The sequence below is a fragment of the Cajanus cajan genome, chromosome 5 (genome assembly GCF_000230855.2).
Source record: "Cajanus cajan strain Asha chromosome 5, NIPB_CcT2T_4, whole genome shotgun sequence".
Classification (NCBI taxonomy): Eukaryota; Viridiplantae; Streptophyta; class Magnoliopsida; order Fabales; family Fabaceae; genus Cajanus; species Cajanus cajan.
Window position 1 is genome coordinate 64990905 of NC_138521.1, and position 19476 is coordinate 65010380.

The following is a 19476-nucleotide window of genomic DNA, read 5'->3' on the forward strand; positions in this document are numbered from 1 at the left end:
TACATTTCAAAATATACTAAAATATGAACGTTTTGATTACCTTCAAGTTGTTGTTCAATTTTGATAAAATTTGACATATATGATCTAAGAGATATGAACTTTCAATCTAACGGTTAGATTTTCAAAATTCACATTTAATATAAAGTTATTAAGCGGTGTAACACTTAGTAAAAGTTACACCGGTGTCGTTTGAACCCTCCTCATATATATGAGGAGGGTTCAAACGACACCGGTGTAACTTTTACTAAGTGTTACACCGCTTAATAACTTTATATTAAATGTGAATTTTGAAAATCTAACCGTTAGATTGAAAGTTCATATCTCTTAGATCATATATACAAAATTTTATATTAATCCAAGATGATTTGATACTTCATTCTTATAAAACAAAATTGACGTAATATATTTATTTCAAAATATACTAAAATATGAACACTTTGATTACTCTCAAGTTGTTGTTCGATTTTAAGAAAATTTGATATACACATATAAAGTGATATGAACTTTCAATCTAACAGTTGGATTTACAAAATTCACATTTAATATAAAGTTATTGAGCGGTGTAACACTTAGTTAAAGTTACACCGGTGTCGTTTGAACCCTCCTCATATATATATATATAACCTTAAATATATTTGAATTATCTATGAAATTGAAGACCCAGCTAAGTCTAATTTTATATACTCGAAAGGGTTGTATACGCGGTTTAGGCGTTATTTTATTAAAGTTTGACTTAATTAACCCAAAGTTCATTTTGTAATAATACCTTTTAAATAGTCTAATAAATATACATCTATCTAAATAAGTTAATTGAGCTAAGTTATCGAATAAGTCAACGTTTTATATAATTTTAAAACATTATAGAAATAACACTATCATTATATTAATCTATATAAATGTTTTTTTACAATTAAATATATATTTAATTGATATTACTAAAAGACTAATTTATTTAAAGACATAATTAAAAACACGAGTTTTTTTTTTATCTAATAAAGTCTTTTATATTTGCATGATCAGGAATTGAATTGCCTACAACATATTTTAAAAATTCGGTTATCTACCAACCATATTATAATTCGTTATTAAATAAATCAATTTATAACATATAAATGTTTTTTTTAAATGATTCCAGTCTTAATTTATTTAATTAGATAAGATTTGAGTTAAATATGTTTTTTATTTTTGTAATATATTCGTTTTTTTCTTCCGTTTAAACACTTTAATTTTTTGTTCGTGTATTATTATTATTTATTATTATTTTTTTCTTCACATTTTGATTCTTATTCTTGGCCTTTTGTTGTTTAAGTACTAATGTGACATACAAAAGTCTACCTAAACATGCAGTTTTTATTTTATTTTCCAAAATATATACTAAATTTTTATTTTAATCATGCTAAATACATTAAATTTTATTTTTAATCCCAATATTCCCAACTTTTCTCATCCTTTTTCACTTCTAGTAATTTTGAGCTCGTTCTGGTACTTCTCCTTCCGCTTCCAACACCACCACCCTTTACTCGTGAAACGATCACTGTAATAAAAAAATAAAAAAAAAAAAACACAAATGACATATGACATATCTAATACCCATAAATTGCCATTGACAAAAAGTTCTATATTGCACCAAAACCATTACTTGCTCCCTCCATATATGTGAACCAAACCCTTAATGCAACCAAACCAATAAAAGAAAACTCCCTTCATTATGTAAACTAATAGTCAGTGGCTACCTAACCTATGTAAACCCCATGCACAAGTTTTTTCTAACGAAGTATCCTCGTCGCCCATCGTACGTACAACCAAGAGCTACACTGCAAAGACTTTCATTCAGCCAAAAGTGGTAGAGGCTGTCAAAATTGGCAAAGGAAAGACAAAGAGATAGAAACGCATGTTTTTCAAATGTGGGAAGACGAAGGGAAAGAAGAATAAACGAAGTACGAGTTTACCAAAAGTTGATGAAAGATGACAAGATATATTTCCCCTCATTTTTATTATTTACTCCATTCGGTTCCCAATACAAATAAGAGAAAAAAAATCATTTATACTGATCAATAAAAGTACTTTGTATTATTTAATTTTATTAATCTTATCTAAAATTAACTTATATTTTAAACTATTAATTTTTAAAATTTGTTATCAAGAACAGAAAAGACAATGAAAGTATAATTTTAATTAAATAAAAATATTTTTAAAATAATAATATTATATATAGTGAGATTAACTTATATTTAAAATTAACAAATATATGATTTTTGATGCTGATAATCGAGGGAAATATTTGCATAATAACTAAAATTTGTAAACAAAATAATTAAATAATATATATATATATATATATGAAAAGTTTAGGCTTTTAAAATCATATTCTAACGAAATTAAATTTTATAATCAATGACTAAAATAATCTGTTTTTCAGAGTTATCTAAAAAATACTTTAAGGAAGAAGGAAAAGTTAATAAAAACAAATATTAAAATAAAAATTAGATTGTTTTAATGGATTAATATACATGTGATAAAAAAATTATTTTATAGCTCGAATAGGATTAAAAAAGACATGTACATTTTAACTAGAATATTATATAATTTAAAAAATATAAATTAAATATTATGAGTTTAATTAAGTAATTTATTTAATTTGAGTAAATTAGGTAATGAGGGTGAGTCACATAAAAAATGAGAGTGAGTATTTTTTTTTAATCTTTTATATATATAAGTTTTATTAAGAAAGTAGTTTCAAAATTAAAAGAAATTGTGGTACTTGAATTATAAAAAATAATATGGTTATTATTTTGGAGACAGTAGTGTTAAAAAAATAGAAAGCAAGGTGTAAAGGAAGAGCGTGGTAGAATTGGGAGGCAACATTGGAAGGGTAATGTGGCAGAAATGGATTAGTCCGAAATGAGAGGCGTGGGTGCCAAGTCAGCTGTGAAAAGTTGTCCGTGAGCGTAAGACGACACCCACACGCCACGTTCCTTAGGCAGAGAACCACGTGGCCCCTTCTGCGAACTCGTTTTACCTTTCCATATACTATCAATATCACACCACTCCTACCACCTACACCCATACACAAACACAACCCAACCAAGAAACAAAACTCATTCCCGTGTGAACACGAACACGAACACGGATACGCTTGTTGCCCTCCGCGACCACCCTTTCCAGTTTCCACCATCCTTCATTTCTATCCACTTTTCCACCGTTCAACCACACTCCTCTATAATTAATTCCCACACAAAATTCACTCCATCATAAACAACATTATCCTCTTTTTTTCTTTTCAAATTTACCATTCACACTGCTCCATAACGATTCAAATTCATATGCCGTCGACTATTTATTTCTAATTTCCAATTCTAACAACCGTCTTATAATATTTAACTTTCCGCAACGTGCTGTCGACAATTATATTCACGGGAATTAAAAAATATTACTGATGTAGTACCTAAATTAGATGTTAAATACAAAAATGGGTAGTAGTAGTAGTAATAAGTAATAAGAAATAAGAATTGAAATTTAATTTCTCTTACGTTGCCGTGAAGACCACGTGATCCTATGAATTGGCATTCAATTCATATTTCCCTTTTTTCATCACCCACATCCTTATCCTTTCCCACCGGCTACACCCGGTAAGCCTCCCACAGTAACCTAATAAATGAAATCAGAGGGAGTAGAAAGTAGGAAAAGTGAGGAGAGAGGAAGAAATGTGGAGCGTCCGATGACATAAAAAACCGGTTGGGTCTCTCTTCTCTTGGTTCTTATTCTTATCCACGCCAGTGTGATAGTTTTATCGCAGACAAAAACGCCGCCCACGCTCTTCCATTATGGAAGGTGAAGAATCCACCATCACTCCAACATTTATCTTCCTCTTCCGCCTGTAACAAAACCTCTTCCTTATTTATTCTTTATTCTTTCCGTTAGGGACAATGCTATCGAGATCTTGCTTGGGGCTATTGAATTTGGTATCAGTGGATGACTACACCGGCCTGGGCCGCGTCCCGCGGGTGGTCACGGGAGACGTGCCGGAGTTGGAGATGAACGCCAGGGAGAAATCGGGATCCGACGACGGCGTTTGGGCGGTGTCGCGCGAGCGTAGGATCGTGGTGGCGAACCAGTTACCGATACGCGCGTTTCGCGAGGGGAAGAAATGGAGGTTCGAGTGGGACAAGGACAGCCTGGTGCTTCAGCTGAAGGACGGGTTTCCGTCGGATGTGGAAGTGGTGTACGTGGGGTCGCTGAAAGCGGAGATCGAAGCGTGCGAACAAGAGGAAGTGGCGCAGTTACTCCTGGAAGGGTTTCGGTGCGTGCCAACTTTCATCCCCGCGGAGGTTCACAACAAATTCTACCACGGTTTCTGCAAGCATTACCTCTGGCCTCTGTTCCACTACATGCTCCCCATGTCGCCTAGCCAGGGCGCGCGCTTCGACCGCGCCCAGTGGCAGGCCTACGTCCTCGCCAACCGCATCTTCGCCGACAAGGTCACCGAGGTTATCAACCCCGACGAGGATTACGTCTGGGTCCACGACTACCACCTCATGATCCTCCCCACGCTCCTCCGGAAGCGCTTCCACCGCGTCAAGCTAGGCTTCTTCTTGCACAACACCTTTCCCTCCTCCGAGATATACCGCACTCTCCCCGTCCGCGAGGAGATTCTCCGCGCCTTTCTCAACTGCGATTTGATCGGCTTCCACACTTTCGACTACGCCCGCCACTTTTTGTCGTGTTGCAGCAGGATGCTCGGGATGGATTACGAGTCCAAGAGGGGTTACATTGGTTTGGATTACTATGGACGGAACGTCACCGTTAAGATCCTCCCCGCCGGGATTCACATGGGCCTTCTGGAGACCGTTCTGTCGCTGCCGCAGACGGCGTCGCGTGTTAGGGAGTTGAGGGAGCAGTATGAGGGGCGGGTTCTCATATTGGGGCTCGATGACATGGACTTGTTCAAGGGCATTAGCTTGAAGTTCTTGGCGCTTGGGAAGCTTCTAGAAGTGGATGAGTCTTTGAGGGGTCGTGTGGTTTTGGTTCAGATTCTTAACGCGGCTAGGAGCAGAGGGAAGGACATTCAGGATGTGAAGAGCGAGAGCGAGGCCATTGCGAGGGAAATCAATGAGAAATATGGCCAACCCGGGTACCAGCCTATTGTTTTCGTCAATGGCCCCGTTTCAACCCAGGAGAAAGCTGCGTATTACGCTGTTTCTGATTGTTGTGTTGTGAATGCTGTGAGGGATGGGATGAATTTGGTGCCTTATGAGTACACTGTTTGTAGGCAGGGTACTGTTGCTTTGGACAAGGCCCTTGGTGACCAAGGGGAGGGTGAAAAGCCTAAGCAAAGTGTTATCATTGTGTCTGAGTTCATTGGGTGTTCCCCTTCTCTCAGTGGAGCTATCAGGGTGAATCCTTGGAACATTGACGAGGTCGCTGAGGCTATGAATTCTGCCATCACAATGTCGGAGGCGGAGAAGCATTTACGTCATGAGAAGCATTACAAGTACATAAGCTCTCATGATGTGGCTTACTGGGCTAGGAGTTTTGATCAGGATTTAGATAGAGCTTGTAGAGAGCATTACTCCAAGCGGTACTGGGGTGTTGGCTTGGGCTTGGGGTTTAGGATCGTTGCTTTGGATCCTACCTTAAGGAAGCTTTCCGTGGATCACATTGCCTCTGCCTATAGAGGTTCACACAGTCGGTTGATCCTTTTGGACTACGACGGCACCATGATGCCGCAGGCTTCGATAAACAAGACTCCAAGCAGGGAAGTTATTTCTGTCTTGAATTATTTATGTAGTGATCCTGAGAATATGGTATTCATTGTGAGCGGCAGAGACAAGGATTGCTTGAGCAAGTGGTTTTCTCCCTGTGAGAAATTGGGTCTCTCTGCTGAGCACGGCTACTTCACTAGGTACATTGAATTTTCCATGTTGTAGAATATTAGTAAATGTTGGGTTTTGGTGTTTTACGTTGATATGCTTGTTTTGTTCTTTTTGCTTCTGGGCAGGTGGAGTAAGGATTCTCCTTGGGAGACTTGCGGATTGACGACGGATTTTGAATGGAAAATGATTGCAGAACCTGTGATGGCGCTTTATACAGAAGCAACTGATGGTTCCTTTATTGAACACAAGGAGAGCGCCATGGTTTGGCACCATCAAGAAGCGGATCCTTATTTCGGATCATGCCAAGCGAAAGAGCTTCTTGATCACCTAGAGAGTGTGCTGGCTAATGAGCCGGTAGTGGTTATAAGGGGACAACATATAGTTGAAGTTAAACCTCAGGTATAATCAAATTAAGGCCCGCCTATATGGTGAACTGACAATGCGTATATGCTTGCTTAGACATTATTAGACAATGCTTTTGTTTTGTTTTGAAGACACAGAAAGAAAGATTATTCATTTTAATTGGGATCAAATTTGTTTAGAAAGTTGAATTTTGTAATATGGATATTGGTTGAATTATTTGTTGTATGTTTCTGAGATGCAGGGTTTGAGCAAAGGTAAAGTTGTGGAAGACCTTATCTCATCCATGCGAAGCAAGGGAAAGTCGCCAGATTTTCTACTGTGCATAGGAGATGATCGCTCAGATGAAGATATGTTTGAAAGCATTGCTCGTTCAGTATCTAATCCAGTCCTTCCAACCATATCAAATATGTTTGCATGCACTGTTGGACTGAAACCAAGTATGGCTAAATACTATTTGGAGGATTCTAGCGAAGTCATCAAATTGCTTGAGGGACTTGCAACCGCATCAGCCCCACCTTCGTCCGTAACATCTCAGGAATTGCGAGGAGCACTATAGAAAACTGATACAGAAAACAGTCTTGTACAGAATGATACTTTCATAGGTTGATTTTACAAGTTCAATACTTAGAAATTTACAGATTAGCTGATTCATGTTCTTCACCGTTCGTTCAATTTACAGATTTACATTACTTGCTGCAAAATTTCTCTTTTTGTATGACAAGGATTATGAGTTTCTGCACTCTTAAATGAAAACATGCCTAACAGGAAACTTTCAACAGTAAGACAAGGTTTGAGGAGGCAACTAAGTTTCTTGACAATCATCTAATTGGGTAGGTGGATTAGGTCTTGGCAGTGGCTATCAATTTTAAGATTTAAAATTATCGTTACTATATTATTTTCTTGACTGCCTGCGGAAGTTTCCTTGGTCTTGGACTGAGTTAGAACCGAAACTAGCAATGCTGAATTTACTTCTTTTTTATTGTTGGATGGTAGTTGTTGATGTTGCAAATTACCTAGTATAGGAGAAAAATGCAGTTTGTAGTTTAATTAAATTTAGGCACGAGTTTCATATAATGATGCTCAGAGCACGCCGTTGGAGTCCTGAAAAGGTTGGAAGACAGATGCTACAGTGTGTAGTAACAGGCTGGCAAACTTATTTTTCCTTTCAAAGAACTTGTCACAGATGCTACAGTGTGTGGAACAGTTAATTGTGTTCATTCATGACGCGGGATTCGTGTTTTAAAGAACAAAAACGTTTTTCCACCTTACAACATGATAATAATAATAAGTACATTTCAGAGTTTTTTTTTTATATTTAAAATAGAGTATTTTTTTAGAAAAGTTTTAAAAAACATTTGTAAGTTTGTAATCAAATATTTGAGAATTTGCTTATTTAAAATAAAGAATATTTTTTATAATTTTTTTAAAAATATTTTTAAATTTGTATTCAATTAGAATCCTAGAACCAGGAATGAATTTGAGCATGGGGGGTACTATCCCTCACATAACATCTTCAAAATTGTAATTACCACCTTATCAATAAAAATCACCAGATGTTCAAACCTCGCTGCCTTATCTTGTCGAGCCAATTTTTCTAGGTGGTGCATTCTGTCCGCCATGTGGACTTTGGCTTCAATTACTAACAACTTTTTTAGGTGCTTATACACAAGTATTCCTTGATCAAACTCCGATGCAAATAAATAAAGATTAAATAATATACGAATTATATGAATACCCGTAAATCATTAGTTAGGAGGAAGACTACTCGCACCCTGTACCCATTCTTATAAATATGAAAGATATATTGGGTGTTAATGAAGCATGTATTATACCTAAAACTAGTCATAATATAGAACCAATCATTTGGCAACAGCTCGAATGCAAACTGCATGCTGATATTTTTAGCTTTTGAAATTTCAGCGGGTCGGCAGAGGCTTCAAATCCAATAACCAACCACTTTCTTAAACTTTTCCATATGGAACAATTTCCTTTGGCTATATCTCCAACTACGATATCCATTTTCCACTGACTTCACGTCATTATTTAATAGTCTGTACTAGCAATGTTTATCCACCTAAAAGCAGTTTCATTGGTTGACTTGGAAGCTCAGTAATGAGCTTACCTGGTACATGAGTTGTCTTGGATCCTTACGAGTAACCATCCAATAGCATTTGTCCAGATAAACTAACATTTTGAGCCACGAAGACAACGACTTAGGTAGCATATTCAATTGATGTACCAAAGTATCATGAAAGGGCTCAATCACACAAAAACTATATCTTAAGCAGCTAATGTTATGTTGACACCTAGCACGGAGCGATCTTATCCATGTGACCCATATTCGGGCATCACTTGTTTCTTCACAGGGAGCTGATGGGCAGTGAAAACAAGCTTTTCCTTAAACTAGTAGATAAAGTTATCTTTTATTTGAAAAAATACAACCACGGGTTGGTTCTTGTTCCTTTGGATATCCCAATCCAGTACAAAAATGAGGTCAAACTCACAGAAACGTGTGAGGCAACTTTTCTTCTCTTTCCGTTCCTGAATGTACTACTTATGATGTCTTTCAATTACATTAATTTGGAATGTGATCAATCAATCTAGGTTTAGTCCATATCAACGCTACATATGTGGGCAACGTGCCAAGGATATGATCCACACAATGACAAGTGTAAATCAACCGTTTGGGAGAAGGCTTCAATTTTTCCAACACATCCAAGAGCGCTGACTCATCATGTCCTTGACCCTTGAGGTGTTTCACGCATCACTAGTCCATGTAAGTATCTAGAATGGCGGTACAGGATATATTTACTGGCTTATATTATAGGTGTATAAATCGTCGTTTAAACAGTTTAAATGAGTTTGACTGAGATTTAAAATAATTTGTCTTTTTAAACCACTACTAATTCAAGCATATTCAAATCGATTTGAGTTAAATAATTACGGCATGCTTATAATTTTGTTTTATCAATATACATAGATACTAAAAAATGACGCACATGAAATATCAAATGAAGTCAAGTTTTATTCAAAATTTATAACTTAAAAAGTTTTTAATTTTTTTAATATTAAACAAATATCCAACCAAATTTAATCTTTATATGCGAATTCATTGATATATTGACCCGCTCCACCTCAACCCACTTTTTAAATGGGTTGATCCGTCCTAACCTATCAAATTTGTTATCCAAAATTTCTTAACCCAATCTGACTCATCATAGATTGTTGGGCTAAATGGGTTGACCCACTAACCCACCTAATTTTTAATTTTTTTTTAATTTAAAATAAACTCTAATATAAAATAATCTTTAATTTAAAGTAAAAGTTAAACTAAGTATCATGCATACAACATTAAACTTAAATTAAAAAGTGTACAACTTTAAAAAATTAAAACAAAAAAATAAAAATCCTTTCATGAGAGTGATTATTCATCAATATTAAATTTTATTAGAGGTTTGAGTAGATAACATTGACTTTATCTTTATCTATAAAAAAAATCTTATTAAAATAGTACATATATAATAATAAATAATTAAGTGAGTTGTTAGTAAGTTGGGTTCATATGGGTGTAAGCAGATTAGGTGAGCAGCCCGACCTACCACGGGCTCAACCCAGGTGGGCTAGGTCAAAAGTGGATCGAGTTACATCGTTTAACCCATTATACATTTTTTCATTTTTTGGTCTGACCCAACCCGTTTTCAAGGTGGGTTGGGTTGGCCCATGAACCGGAACCTACTTTGACGGCTCTAAATTATATAAGTGTAATATGTTTGGTTTTAACCTTATAATGAATTTATATATTTGTGTTTGATTGTATTAAAATATTAGATTCTCTCAATATTTTTCAAGAATTATGATATAATTACATTTAACTTTATAGTTATAATAAATATATATAATTATGATGTTTAAACCATTAGGCCTTGACTAAGTCGATAGAAAACTAATACAATAATCTATATATATTCAATCAAAATAGTTTATTTTAATCCGCTTTAGACTTAGAGTACATAATCCTGAAGCATTAAACATATAAATGTAAAGAAGTTTATGTAACTAACTGATTTAACTTGCTTTAATCGACATTAAGCCCACCCATGAAGACAAATTACAATGAAATGTTTAGTGAGTAGAATTACAATAAACATTTTAATGTAATTTAATAGATAAAATTGTGTTTTATATTTATTCTAGCTACACTATTTTTTAGGTTAGGCATCTTAGGAACACTTTAGATGTATTTTTATTGTATCACAAAATAATCTAACTTAAAAATTTGCATAATTGCAACAATGCAGCAACATTAATCAACCTATTCTCATTATTTTCTATTATTTCCTAACCAAAATAACAAAAATAATTTCTTTTCATTTAACAAAATTCATTGTATTATATATAATTGTTTGGATATAATCAAAGTCTCATATCGTTCAAACAAGATAATGGACCAACAACTTGGTTGTTCAAACAAAAATAATTTCTAACTTGGTTGTTTTGAAACAACTATTATTAGTAGTTTAGTTTATGTTTACAATTTTGAATTATTGTATATATGCATGTGTATATGCGTATGATTAGGTTGTAGTCCTATTAAGGGACCTTTCTATGTTCAGTTGATTATTTTTTCCACACACACGCACGCACGCACACACACTGATATATATATATATATATATATATATATATATATATATATATATATATATATATATATATATATATATATATCCACGAATTCGTTTGCATGATAATCCTAAGTAATTAGATTTATGTTTATTATTGCTTAGTGTTGAATTATAAAGAGTAATGATTTGTCGGGTCATACAACATGAACCTTCATCACTTTTGACCATAATTTAAAGTTTGTGTTGTTTAATTTGAATGTCAAAGGTATGCTATTGAAATTAGATGACTCAAAGCTACTATTTTAACTTGAGAAAAGGCTAGTAGGATTTTCTCCTGGTATTGTAACTTATTTGGTTTTAAGGTTTGTTTGGTTAAAAGAAAGGGATAGAATGAATTTTAATGAAAGAGAGAATGTAGCTCTTTTCTTGTTTGATTCATAAGAGAACATGATGAATTTTAAAAATTATTTTACCTTTGTACCCTCATAGTATTCAAAAATACAAATAAAAAATATTTTAGACATTTATACTAAAAATATTTTGAAACCACTCTCCACTCCTCAAAATCCCCCTAATATTGGAGGGGAGTTAAAATTAGATGAGGAGTGGTTCTGCTCCTCTCCATTCTCCTCATCTCCTAAAAATTGAATGAAACAAAAAAGGTTATAAATATTCTTCTCCTTTACTCCCCTCCAACCAAACATTGTTAGGATAGTTTAGGATTTATAGAAAGAAAAAGAGCATAATTCGCTTTAATACTGTGCCGTCCAGGTCGAAATCCGACCTGCACCTCTATTCGGCAGTGGGGCGACCATGCCTACTCGGCACTAACCCAACCGAGGGCTCAGCACAGACCTAGTCGGTCATGACTCGACTCGACCTGGGGGACTCGATTCCTCTCACCTAAAAGGACTAAGGAGACTACTCGGCATTAACCCGACTGGGTCCCCTGCGCAGACCCAGTCGGTAAGAACCCGACTAGACTTATCCCCTTTAACCTCGCGCCATCAAGATAAGAACGGTTAGGGAAATCCCTTTATTCCCGGGGCCCAAGAGGCCCATGAACGACGTACCATAAAACCCAAAACCCTAGAGTTGAGAAAGCAGATTACACTTTTGAATGCTTTGGCTCTAAGGCACGATCTAGGAAAAAACCCTAGTCCACCCTTTGGCCGGAACATTTTGGCGCCCACCGTGGGGCTACGGTAAAACTTTTCCTACGCCCCAAGAAATACAAAAAACCTACACTCTACTATGGCGAGAGGCGGCACATCCAACAACAACAACTCGCAACCCCCTACCATGGAGGAGATGATGGCGTTGATCAATGGCTTGAAAGAGGAGCGCGACCCAGAGAGAGAGAAGGAGAGGAAGTTTCCCGCACAAAAACAGAGTGGGCTCTGTGTTTTCGTCGGTGTAAGGTCTTGCACCGTTGGATCGAGCTGAGTTTTGGACTGTAGGTTCCAGAAATGTGGTTCTTCATTCTGACCGTTCGGATTATTAACCGGAGGCCTGGTTTGGGAGAAAACAGCTTCATATCAGTAGGTGAAAGTGTTCCAGCACAAAACAGAGCTGGTACTGTGTTTTAATCGGTGTGTAGTCGTTCACCGTTGGATCGGGCTGATTTTTGGACTATAGGTTCAGGAAGTGAGGTTCTTCATTCTGACCGTTCGGATTGTCAATCTGAGGACTGGTTTGTCAAAGAACAGCTTCGTATCAGCAGGTGGAACCGTTTGACGCGAAACAGGATCCTAGTCAACATCTAATGGACTTTTGTGCTCAGATGTCAATTCGTGGAGGAAGCATGGAAGTCTGCTGCGAGGGTGTTATGCTAAAAAGGTTTTTAATGAGGTACCATCAAATAATAAAATCATTATTTTCAAATTGATTCTGACTTGTAGGCAAACTCGTGATTGTCGGCAATAGTCCGGCTGGGCGAGTATAAATAACTCGAAGAACTCGTGATTGTCGGCAATAGTCCGGCTGGGCGAGTATAAATAACTCGAAGAACTCGTGATTGTCGGCAAAAGTTTGGCTGGGCGAGTATAAATAACTCGAAGAACTCGTGATTGTCGGCAATAGTCCGGCTGGGCGAGTATAAATAACTCGATTGATAAAACTCGTGATTGTCGGCAAAAGTCCGGCTGGGCGAGTATAAATAACTCGAAGAACTCGTGATTGTCGGCAAAAGTCCGGCTGGGCGAGTATAAATAACTCGAAGAACTCGTGATTGTCGGCAATAGTCCAGCTGGGCGAGTATAAATAACTCAATTGATAAAACTCGTGATTGTCGGCAAAAGTCCGGCTGGGCGAGTATAAATAACTCGAAGAACTCGTGATTGTCGGCAATAGTCCGGCTGGGCGAGTATAAATAACTCGATTGATAAAACTCGTGATTGTCGGCAAAAGTCCGGCTGGGCGAGTATAAATAACTCGAAGAACTCGTGATTGTCGGCAAAAGTCCGGCTGGGCGAGTATAAATAACTCGAAGAACTCGTGATTATCGGCAATAGTCCGGCTGGGCGAGTATAAATAACTCGATTGATAAAACTCGTGATTGTCGGCAAAAGTCCGGCTGGGCGAGTATAAATAACTCAAAGAACTCGTGATTGTCGGCAATAGTCCGGCTGGGCGAGTATAAATAACTCGATTGATAAAACTCGTGATTGTCGGCTAAAGTCCGGCTGGGCGAGTATAAATAACTCGAAGAACTCGTGATTGTCGGCAATAGTCCAGCTGGGCGAGTATAAATAACTCGATTGATAAAACTCGTGATTGTCGGCAAAAGTCCGGCTGGGCGAGTATAAATAACTCGATTGATAAAACTCGTGATTGTCGGCAATAATCCGGCTGGGCGAGTATAAATAACTCGATTGATAAAACTCATGATTGTCGACAAAAGTCCGGCTGGGCGAGTATAAATAACTCGAAGAACTCGTGATTGTCGGCAATAGTCCGGCTGGGCGAGTATAAATAACTCGATTGATAAAACTCGTGATTGTCGGCAAAAGTCCGGCTGGGAGAGTATAAATAACTCGAAGAACTCGTGATTGTCGGCAAAAGTCCGGCTGAGCGAGTATAAATAACTCGAAGAACTCGTGATTGTCGGCAATAGTCCGGCTGGGCGAGTATAAATAACTCGATTGATAAAACTCGTGATTGTCGGCAAAAGTCCGGCTGGGCGAGTATAAATAACTCGAAGAACTCGTGATTGTCGGCAAAAGTCCGGCTGTGCGAGTATAAATAACTCGAAGAACTCGTGATTGTCGGCAATAGTCCGGCTGGGCGAGTATAAATAACTCGATTGATAAAACTCGTGATTGTCGGCAAAAGTCCGGCTAGGCGAGTATAAATAACTCGAAGAACTCGTGATTGTCGGCAAAAGTCCGGCTGGGCGAGTATAAATAACTCGAAGAACTCGTGATTGTCGGCAATAGTACGGCTGGGCGAGTATAAATAACTCGATTGATAAAACTCGTGATTGTCGGCAAAAGTCCGGCTGGGCGAGTATAAGTAACTCGATTGATAAAACTCGTGATTGTCGGCAAAAGTCCGGCTGGGCGAGTATAAATAACTCGAAGAACTAGTGATTGTCGGCAATAGTCCAGCTGGGCGAGTATAAATAACTCGATTGATAAAACTCGTGATTGTCGGCAAAAGTCTGGCTCGGCGAGTATAAATAACTCGATTGATAAAACTCGTGATTGTCGGCAATAGTCCGGCTGGGCGAGTATAAATAACTCGATTGATAAAACTCGTGATTGTCGGCTAAAGTCCGGCCGGGCGAGTATAAATAACTCGAAGAACTCGTGATTGTCGGCAATAGAACGGCTGGGCGAGTATAAATAACTCGATTGATAAAACTCGTGATTGTCGGCAAAAGTCCGGCTGGGCGAGTATAAATAACTCGATTGATAAAACTCGTGATTGTCGGCAATAGTCCGGATGGGCGAGTATGAATAACTCGAAGACATAGATTACGATACAAGCAATTCTTTAACTTAGCACATTTTATTCACCCGTGTTAATCAGAATTTTGACGACTCCAGACACACAAGTCGGAGCTTGGACGACCCGTGCATATAATTGCAGCTCAATGTTGATCTGACAGTTCTATTCCATTATTTGAATCCTACTAGTTCATTTTAAATCTAAAGAAAGGTTCACTTATTGTTTTTGAGTCGGCGTTGGGCCGATTGTATGGTTAAATTTCGCTTGAACTTGGAGAAGTTTTCATTCATTATTTTGAGTCGGCATTGGGCCGATTGCATGGTCAAATGGCGCTTGAACTTAGAAAAAAATTCATTACATCTATCACTTTTGCAGTCGGTATTTGGCCGATTGATCCGCTGGTTTTGAAGTTTGAAAACTTAGAAAGAATTTCATTCATTTATCATCTTTGCAGTCGGAATTTGGCCGACTAATCCATTGATTTTGAAGTTAGAAGTTAGAAAAAATCTCATTTATTTATCACTTTTGCAGTCGGTATTTGGCCGATTGATCCGCTGGTTTTGAAGTTTGAAAACTTAGAAAGATTTTCATTCATTTATCATCTTTGCAGTCGGAATTTGGCCGACTGATCCATTGATTTTGAAGTTAGAAGTTAGAAAAAATCTCATTTATTTATCACTTTTGCAGTCGGTATTTGGCCGATTGATCCGTTGATTTTGAAGCTTGAAACTTTGAAGCAATCATTTTCATGTATTTATTATTTTCGTAGTCGGTATTTAGACGACTATTATCACGTTCAACTTTTTACTTAGAAAAAATTAATTATTTTCCTAGTCGGTATTTGGACGACTAGATAAGTTGATGTTCATTTTAACTTTGAAAAAGTTTGGCGTTTTCCTAGTCGGTATTTGGACGACTAGATGATTCGATTTTCATTTTTAACTTAGATAAATTTTTGGTATTTTCCTAGTCGATATTTGGACGACTAGATGATTTGATATTCATATTAACTTTAAAAAAGTTTGGCGTTTTCCTAGTCGGTATTTGGACGATTAGATGATTCGATTTTCATTATTAACTTAGAAAATTTTTGGCATGTTTCCCTAGTCGGTATTTGGACGACTAGATGATTTGATATTCAGGTTAACTTAGAAAAATTTCGGCCGACTAGTGACATTGAGATTCAGTTTTTAGACAAATAAAAAATTCCCCGTTCGTTAGGGTCGGAATTAGGACGACACGTTTTGCAACACTACAATTTACATATATAACTTGTAAGAACGAGTATATAAGAACAGCCAACCATGAAGTTATGTGAAAGAAAAAGATACCTCTTTTAGGGCTCCGGAAAACCACGGTCCCACGTGACGACTTGATTCTCGGCGTTCTCCCGACACCTATTCCCGGCCCATGGCCGTGGAGGCTGCACCGTCTAGATCAAAATCCGACTTGATCTTCTGCTCGGACAATACCCGACCAGGTTACGCGGCTACAAGCCTTCTCGCCTTACAGGCTCAAGGCTGGAAGGCAAGTGTACTGTCCAGGTTAAAATCCGATTAGGTTTTCTTCTCGGGTATTTCCCGACTATTGTATCAGGCCACAAGCCCTTTCGCCTTCTCGGCTCAGGGCTGGAAGGCAAGTGTGCCGTCCAGGTCGAAATCCGACCTGCACCTCTATTCGGCAGTGGGGCGACCATGCCTACACGGCACTAACCCGACCGAGGGCTCAGCACAGACCTAGTCGGTCATGACTCGACTCGACCTGGGGGACTCGATTCCTCTCGCCTAAAAGGACTAAGGAGACTACTCGGCATTAACCCGACTGGGTCCCCTGCGCAGACCCAGTCGGTAAGAACCCGACTAGACTTATCCCCTTTAACCTCGCGCCTTCAAGATAAGAACGGTTAGGGAAATCCCTTTATTCTCGGGGCCCAAGAGGCCCATGAACGACGTACCATAAAACCCAAAACCCTAGAGTTGAGAAAGCAGATTACACTTTTGAATGTTTTGGCTCTAAGGCACGATCTAGGAAAAAACCCTAGTCCACCCTTTGGCCGGAACAAATACCTAGATAAATAAATAATATTTTTTGTTGTGTAATATTCACCTAACTATATATAAAAAATCTCATTTAAAATGTAGGAACAATCTTAGTATCTCTGAGAGAAATTTTAAGGATTCTAGTTATACAATTTAAGAAATTATATATTTATCTCATTGGTTCATGGCAACAAGGTTTAATGAAAAATATAATTAAACAATATTTCTAAAATTGTTAAATTTTTAAAATGAATTTTAAAATTGTTGTATTAAATATAAGAATTTAGCACTAAACTTTAAAAAAAAAATCTCCCTACTAAATACATCATAATATTAAACTCACTTTACTTGGAGAATGAATTGAAAAAACATTTTGCAATAGTAGTTCTATTTGATAATATTCAGACCTCTTATGAATTAGTTCTAAAAATTTGACAAATGTTTATTATAGTAGTTCTTAAACATGGATAGAGACAGATTGAAATAGTTGGGGGACAATTTTAAAAACTATTGTAGTGTTTATATGACAAATATATAAATATTAATTTATATAAAATATTAACAATTGTGTTTTTTTAAGTAATTCAAAAACATAATAAAAGGTGTATTTACATAAAAAAAATACTAAATATAATTTTCTAAAGACTCAAAATTACAAGTAGTAAACATTAGTTTCAGATGTTACTAAGAACCTTCTTAAATTTGTAATAAAAATTAATATATATGTTAGCTATATTTTTTGTCATGAAAAATAAAAATATATTAAATTAGAATAAACTACATTACACGCTAATTTATCTTTTATGATAATAATAAGAAGAAAAAAAACTATTTTTTGTCAAGATTTATATAGCAATGTATTTAGATTCTTGCACGTCGTGGTAGAATCTCACAAACAATGGCAAAAGAAAAAGCAAAACGAAAAAGAAAATAAAGAGAATATAACAGAACAATGATAGGAACGAATGTCTAAATTATCGATCATTCTTCTAATAAGTATGCATCATTCACAAGTTTCAATAAATATCCTTTATTTAACAAATCAATCTAAAGAGAATATTAATAAAGTTATTTGATTACAAATATAACAATGTATAACTTTTAAAATACTAATGAAAAATATAAAAATAAAAGGCAATTAAATATAAAAATAAATAATACTCAAATAATTTTAAAAAATACTATAATCGCACCGATAAAGACTATCAAACATAAGATATTTTATCAAAAATAAAGATAATTTTACACTGAAATATATTTATTTTTACATATCTTTACATGTACATCTGTACTTATATATATACTACACAAATTGCATATGATATTTTTTTTTATCATAAGATTTAATTCAGTTTATTGAGCGAGTTATTGTAAATTCTAAATAAAAGAATTTGACTTCTCCTTTAAAATAAAAATAAAAAGTGCATGGTATTATTATTTTTTATTGTTCAAATAACAAAAGTGTAATAATTAATTCATATATCTCATGTTTGTGTTAATAATTAAATCATTTATCTCGTGTTTGTGTTAATAATTAATAGTGGTGCTTCTTAACAGAAGAAAACGTGAAGGAAGTGAATCTCTTGTGTTACCCATGAAAAAACATTAGCCCAATATATCAAAACCAGCCCATTATCTCAAGATAATCGAGAGGATGGCCCTAGAAATAGTCCACTTTTGTCAAACAATTCAGAACGTGTTGTATATGTAGACAAATAATAGGCCACGTCCTAACCTAGCGAAAGCATATTGGGCCTTCAAATAGGGAGATTTTCCAAAGGGCATATTGACATGGAACTAACGAAATCATAATATTAGGGTAGCAATTGTTGGCCCACTTCAAATTAGTAGGCATGGGAAAGGGAACAGAATGGGTTGAGTGAAACACAGAGATGGGCTCACATATCTATAAATGGTGCATGCATTAACAGTACTTATCTTAGACAGAATTAATTTATGAGGTAACAAAATCTGTGTAGATTACAATTGACATAATGAGATCAAAATTGCCAGCTTGTTCCAGACCCATGGACACTGACACGCATCATTCATTATACATGATTTCATGTATTAGATCGTTCCTGTCCCAGTCTGCTTATGGGCATGTCTTGTCCTCATTTTTAATTTATATTTATTTTAATAAGTGTGCCTTATTTCCTATCCACTCAACAAGCACATTTAACTTGATTTTTCATTATTCCATGTTATATTGCACAAACTCGTTAATTATGCCGTCTGACGTGTTAACTTTTTTTTTTTATTAGTTAGAACAGACAACTTTTTACCCATTTTTAATGTAACTTCTATGATTATTTTCTCTCTTTTTTTTGAGTGTGATGTAGAAGTTAGATAACAATGTATATAATAAATATAATATTATTTAACAATAAATTTTGATGTAGAAAAAGAGATAACTGTACATATAATATATATAAAATTTAAGAATAAATTTTGTTGCAGGAGGTGGTTGTTGTGACTTATCCAAATTCAATTCATATCCATCTAGAATATGAATTCGAACAAGATCTGGAAGCTGCAGTAGCAGTACAAAGAAGTTCGTTGTTCTAGCTGCCTCAAATCTGATATTAATGTCAAAATTCAGCAAGATATGGTGGATATTTCGTT

The 19476-nt window shown here is 36.0% G+C and overlaps 1 protein-coding gene across 1 annotated transcript; it reads left to right on the plus strand.

Moving 5' to 3' along the window:
- The first annotated feature begins 3482 nt into the window (after window positions 1–3482).
- LOC109811852 (putative alpha,alpha-trehalose-phosphate synthase [UDP-forming] 11) lies at window positions 3483–6937 on the plus strand. The gene is made up of 4 exons (XM_020375690.3): window positions 3483–3831; window positions 3922–5902; window positions 5999–6272; window positions 6478–6937. The coding sequence occupies exons 1-4, from the start codon at window positions 3825–3827 to the stop codon at window positions 6790–6792; spliced, it is 2577 nt and encodes an 858-aa protein (XP_020231279.1). The 5' UTR covers window positions 3483–3824; the 3' UTR covers window positions 6793–6937.
- The last annotated feature ends 12539 nt before the right edge of the window (window positions 6938–19476 follow it).

Excerpts from the sequence above, each read along its gene's own strand:
- LOC109811852 (XM_020375690.3), top strand. Across the intron at positions 5,903-5,998 it reads GAGCACGGCTACTTCACTAG|GTGGAGTAAGGATTCTCCTT; the intron begins GTACATTGAATT and ends GCTTCTGGGCAG. Across the intron at positions 6,273-6,477 it reads TAGTTGAAGTTAAACCTCAG|GGTTTGAGCAAAGGTAAAGT; the intron begins GTATAATCAAAT and ends TCTGAGATGCAG.